At 41.1% G+C, this 6,000-nt stretch overlaps 1 protein-coding gene across 1 annotated transcript in view; it reads left to right on the forward strand.

The window, feature by feature from the left end:
• LOC147626584 (uncharacterized) overlaps positions 1-2,746 on the forward strand; it is a 46,322-nt gene extending 43,576 nt beyond the window's left edge. Inside the window, exons 2-3 of the mRNA XM_086816639.1 lie at positions 1,388-1,485; positions 1,615-2,746. Coding sequence (XP_086672765.1) covers positions 1,388-1,485; positions 1,615-2,266 — 750 coding nt within the window. The 3' untranslated portion in view covers positions 2,267-2,746. The remainder of the gene's footprint in view (positions 1-1,387; positions 1,486-1,614) is intronic.
• Positions 2,747-6,000: the final 3,254 nt, after the last annotated feature.

A 6,000-nucleotide genomic window follows, 5' to 3' on the forward strand; every position in this document is an offset into this window, starting at 1 on the left:
AACCTGCTCTGATACCATGACAAAGTGCCAAACAATGAAAGAGAACTGAAGTTCACAAATATAGGATGCACAGGAACTGAAGGAAGATCAAAGAAAGCAAAAGAAAATGCAGCCTACCTCCTTTGGGAAGAAACAGATATAGGTGCAGTCCAGTAAATCCTCAGTCCTGAACGCGCTCTAATACCATGACAAAGTGCCAAACAATGAAAGAGAACTGAAGTTCACAACTGTAGGATGCACAAGTGTTAGGAACAGAAGGAAGATCATATACACCAAAAGAAAACACAGCCCACCTCCTCTGGGAAGAAACAGATATAGGTGCTGTCCAAAAAATAGTCAATCTTGAACCCGCTGTGATACCATGACAAAGTGCCAAACAATGAAAGAGAACTGAAGTTCACAAATACAGGATGCACAGGAACTGAAGGAAAATCATATACACCAAAAGAAAATGCAGCCCACCTCTTCTGGGAAGAAACAGATATAGGAGCTGTCCAACAAATCCTCAGTCCTGAACCCGCTCTGATACCATGACAAAGTGCCAAACAATGAAAGAGAACTGAAGTTCACAAATACAGGATGCACAGAAACTAAAGGAAGATTATATACACCAAAAGAAAACGCAGCCCACCTCATCTAGGAAGAAACAGATATAGGTGCTGTCTAGCAAGTCCTCAGTCCTGAACTCGCTCTGATACCATGACAAAGTGCCAAACAATGAAAGAGAACTAAAGTTCACAAATACAGGATGCACAGGAACTGAAGGAAGATCGTAAAATCTATACAATGTCCACATTGAAAACAGTTTCAGGCCAGTCATTTCCTAGGCAACAAAGCGAACCTGTCATGTACACATGAACGGTTGTCTAGAACTATCTCCCATTTTTTAAAGCTTGTATTGAATAAATTTCAAAGCAAGGGGTCAAGTTGATGACAATTTTAATTCACTTGGAGAGAGAGAGAGAGAGAGAGAGAATGCTCCGACAAAGTATTGGGTCCCAATCACCCATTGAGGCCCCCACCTTTCGGTGTATTTGCTTTATTACTGAATTTGAAATGTGTAAAATAAATCGGACCTGACCTTGCCTTAAATGGAGAGACATGACCTTGCCTCCATCAAGCTAATCGTGTCCTTGTCTGCAGCCCTGGCTATGTGCAGTGTTGGAATGTACCTAACCCTTTGATGTGGACGGTGGCATGATCATATGGCATCGGGATCCATTTTCATTCACTTTCACCCTTTTTGAGGGATTGATGTTTTGATAACCATGCCCTGAAATGTGCATAGAAATCTCACATTACTTGCAGTTTCCACTTGCTGTTCTTGCTTTCAATGACATAGATTATAGGTTGTGCTAAGCTGTGATTTGTATCTGGATGAATGTAGATTGAGCGGAGTCTGCAAGGTTTGGAGCCGTCTGTTGTGACCTGCTTTCCAACCATAAAATACAACCAGCAAATATTCACCTCTAGTGAGGACAACTTGTAAGGTTACTGTCTTTCTGGTCAGCTATCATGCTTTCTCAGTGGTATGATATTCATTGTTTTTGGTAGCAGCCATTACTGTTCATCTTTAACCCATTACTTGGACATACCTGATTGTGCTTTGAAAAGGTGCACGATTTGTCTTGGTGACTACAAGGAGAAAGAAGTGTTGCGAATTCTGCCTAGATGTGGCCATGCCTTTCATGTTGCTTGCATTGATGTGTGGCTGCGGCAACACTATACCTGTCCTGTCTGTCGGATTTCTCTGCGAATCTTTTCTGAGTGGAGGCAGGTTTCAGGACCTCTAATCTGTCTTTTAGCAAAGCCACGGTTTGTTCCAGGGGCTCTTCCTGATCATCTATTTGAGCAACCAAAGGACTTTCAAAGTGTACCAGTGGGCCTGCCGACTACGCTTTCCAAGGGAAGCTTAGGTTGGCCTACGCTTGTGGGAGATAGTGTAGATCTTGAAAGTGGAGAGTCATCAAGCTGGAGATGCCATGAGTCACTAGGGCTTGTTGAGGGTGAGCTGGAGTCGGGAGACATGCAGCAGCTTTTGGAGCCTAGGTTGAATATGGCGTCTGATTCTTCATCATATCATGAAACACTTACTAACACACCAGCCACAGACAGTATAGCACTGTGTTGCAAGGGGTGTATGCCTGCTGCACCAAGGGAGGAGAAAAACTCAGAAGTTGATGCATCATTCCACCAAAATGCGGGTGGTCCGTCTTGTCCTTCTTCCCAGATCTTGTCTATTGATGAGAAAGGCAGTGTTGCTTAGGGGCATTCTGAGCTATTAATCACACAGTATGATGAAGTCTTTAAGTAAGCTGAGCTTCGATTTGTGCCTTCCACAAGGGAAGTTGTGGAGAGGAAACAGGCTTGCACCAATGTTTCTTTGCTCCATTAATTCCTTCTCCGTCAATATTATGTAAATGTACTGCAAACATCATAGGAACACATCGCGAGCCATACTCAAGATCTACCATGTACCATATATTCATTTGTTTGATCTCGGAACATGGTTCATTTGTGTGAAGCTTGAGGCTTGTCAGGATGTGCACTTGTGCATGCAGCTTGCAAGCACCTCCAGACAAACACTTTTTGCACAGGGCCAACTGAGGATGCAATTACCAGTTGAACGTTACAGATCACCTATAAAAATTGTCAAGTATGATTACTTTAGTGTTTTTTCTGTTTGTAAGTGATGCAGTTGAATCTGGTTCTGCAAGATGTGGTTTGGCTGAGCAGTTGAATCTGAGATGGAAGGCTGGCTTTGTGTGTGCATTTTGAGAAAGAAAGAAAGTTATGTTAATGTCTACAAGAGGCCAAAATGACCTATGGACCAAAAGGATTACATCATGTCCATGGAATACAGCATCGATCCATGTGGCTCGCATATCATCCTAAGATCTCCCACATGGACATGACACTCAAGAGTGGTAAGGCTGAGAGAGAAAGAAAGAAAGAATTAACGTCTACTAGAGGCCAAACTCGACCTATGAGACAAATCACTGTACAACCGTCAATGTCTTCTGGATGTCCAAAAAAAAAAGGAGGACAAAATGAACATGACATATACTATGAAAGTACTGAGCTAGTGGGGGGGTGTGATGGATGGAGCACTATTGCTAGAGGCTCAGTATGCAACCTATATGCGCAGGGTATACAAGAATGCAATGCAGATCTCTCAATGCAGAGAGAGAGAGAGAGAGAGAGCTTCAACCTCTCAAGCATATCTCATCCGTCACATACCTCTAAGAAATGCCTAATTGCTTATGTCCTTTAGCATGGCAAAGCCCAATATGCAACACATGAACACATTCTAGTGCCCACAAGATGTGGTGCTTGTAGCACTTTGTTTGAACCTTGGTTGTAAGAGCTGTATTCTCATTGATGCAATTTCTGTTCAAACCTTATGTTAGGATTGGACCATTTCTGAGTTGATTTTTGCTTGAGAGGGTTGAGCACTCACGAACACTTAGATTTTGCAAAATGTTGTCCCTTGTGAATTGAAAAAATTCATTGTACCTAAGTGTACTCTGCAAGAAATTGACATCTCTAATGGTAAGTACTAAGCCTTGCGTTGTATGAGATTTTGCCCACTACTTTTATCTTTGTGTCGGCCGACACTAAATTTCATGTTGGATTAGATTTTTGCATATTTGCAGAAGTCTAGCAGTGCGGCATCTACATGTGACATTTAGTGCCACTTGTAGAGATTATGTGTTTCATTTTTGGTATCGCGTGTCTTGTTAAAGAGCCGGCACATGGTTACATGGCGTTGATCATTTGTAGGTACTAGTATAGGGCACTAGAAGTAATGGGTAATATGCTTGCCTTTGCTAAGATGGTGCTTAAGTTGCTTTTTAGACTTGCAACTGGTCAAGTCACTAAGTTGATATTGAAGCTAGGGCCTTTTCTCATCAGTAATAGCTGGATTGGATTATTGAGATGTGTGGTGGATTACTAAGATTGACATGAGATTTGTATGTTATAATCGAGAAAGTCCAAAGTTAAGTATTCGAGAATAACATTTCAGAGTGTAGATCAAGAAGTATTCTCTACATTTTTTGGAAGAAATCTCTGAAATTTGTGTGCTGAAATTGCAGGCTTTGCACTTTCTACATTCTTAGCGATGCTTAGAATTTGGATGCAGGATGATTGTTGTGGAAGATTTTGAGGTCATAGTTGTTTGCATTGAGAGTGGGCCTTGCATCAAAAGCGTAGCAAGTGATTACGGGATTGTGCCTGCAATTATGGTTTGAGGTATGACTATTTTCCATTTACAATCTTGACAAGGGTCGGCATGACAGATTTCATGTGTGGATCAAATGGAGGTAGGCAATCCCAAGAATCTTAGATAAGTGGAGAGAAAATAGTAGCCCCAATGCTTATGGCAATGGTCAAGTTGAGTTTGTGCCCGTGATGATGGTTTGAGCTATGACTATTTTCCATTTACAATCTTGACAAGGGTTGGCATGCCAGATTTCATGTGTGGATCAAATGGAGGTAGGCAATCCCAAGAATCTTAGCGAAGTGGAGAGAAAATAGTAGCCCCAATGCTTATGGCAATGGTCAAGTTGAGTTTGTGTTAATAGTTTGCCCCCCTCATCTATGGGAGATGATGTAATTGTTGACAGCACTCAACTCATGGCTTGAGAGGCTTGATCCTTGTTGAGGTTCTTTTGGAAAGTATAGGAAGCACTCTTCACAATTGCCAAAGACTCAAGAAGAGGTGGTAATGCTTGAGGTTGTGACTTGGTTTTATGTTCTAGATGCAAGTAGATTGTGGGAGGTTACGCGAGGTTGTAATAGTTGGTATTAGAGTGGGTTTAGCACTTGAAAAGTAGAGGAAATGAATGCACTATCTAGGTTGTTAATTTTGATGATTTGAAAAAACTCTTAAAGATGGCCAAAAGCTTGGATAGGGCCATGGTGACCAAGGTAGAGAGATGGTGAGGATAGAATTTCATCGAGGGTATGCAAGTATGAGGTAGGCAATACCAAGAAGAAGATAAGATTGATGTTCTTGAATGTTCGATCTTTTTTGGGTTCAACAATAAAATAGGAGATTGAGAGGAAGGGGGTGATTTTGAAGGACTCCCATATATTTTTTGAGGTTTTGTATTCTTCCTTAGGCTTGAGGCAGGTGCACTTGATTGCTAGTGGGATACAAGTCCAATCTTGAATGAGTAGGAGACTTTGAAGTTCTAGTTTATTTTGGGTAATTATACTCAGATTCTTAGAGACTTTGATATTATTTGCTTTTTACTTTGGCTATTGAGGCTCAAAGAATATATGTAAACAAAAGGTTGTTGCAAGCTATCAACATGTTTTGAGACTGACTCAATGATGGGTTGAATAAGAAACTTGTTTTAGAATAAGTGTTCAAGTCAAGAACTTACCTTAGCCTTGCCGAAGCATGTGTCATTGGGTCTTGCCTTCGAGCTGCAAATGCAACTTCCCATTGTGGGTGTGCTAGCTTGTCTATTGTATCTTCACTCTGTTATGTCCTCACTTTGTTGTCACACTGGAATGCTCCTTGCTAAAGGGGTGAAGGGAGAGCTCTCAATGCCTTGATGGAGGAAAGAAGAGGTGGTCCTTCGCGATAGTTCTCTCTCACAAAAAGCAAGGGAAAAAGAAGCTAATAGAAGAGAGAAACCTACAATCAATCCTTCGCGATAGTTCTCTCTCACAAAAAGCAAGGGAAAAAGAAGCTAATAGAAGAGAGAAACCTAAAATCAATCCTATCTAGCATGCATTTATAAAGCAAGTAAGATTCAATATCATGCAAGAAAGCAAGAAAGAAGAGGAAAGAACGGGAGTTCACAAGAAAACTATTGCAAGAGAATGTATTGCTTTTTGTAAAAAATGACTAGTTTTCACACTAGGCCGACCAAACTTAAAAATGGTCCGGTCTCGATTCCTAGTCTTAAGGAATTGTATACACTAAGTTCTCAGACTTTTCCTATTTGACATTAAATGCATGGTAAGGTTGCTTTATATGTTCTA

Source organism: Cibotium barometz, chromosome 22, assembly GCF_041138505.1.
Source record: "Cibotium barometz isolate CiBa-2024 chromosome 22, ASM4113850v1, whole genome shotgun sequence".
Lineage (NCBI taxonomy): Eukaryota > Viridiplantae > Streptophyta > Polypodiopsida > Cyatheales > Cibotiaceae > Cibotium > Cibotium barometz.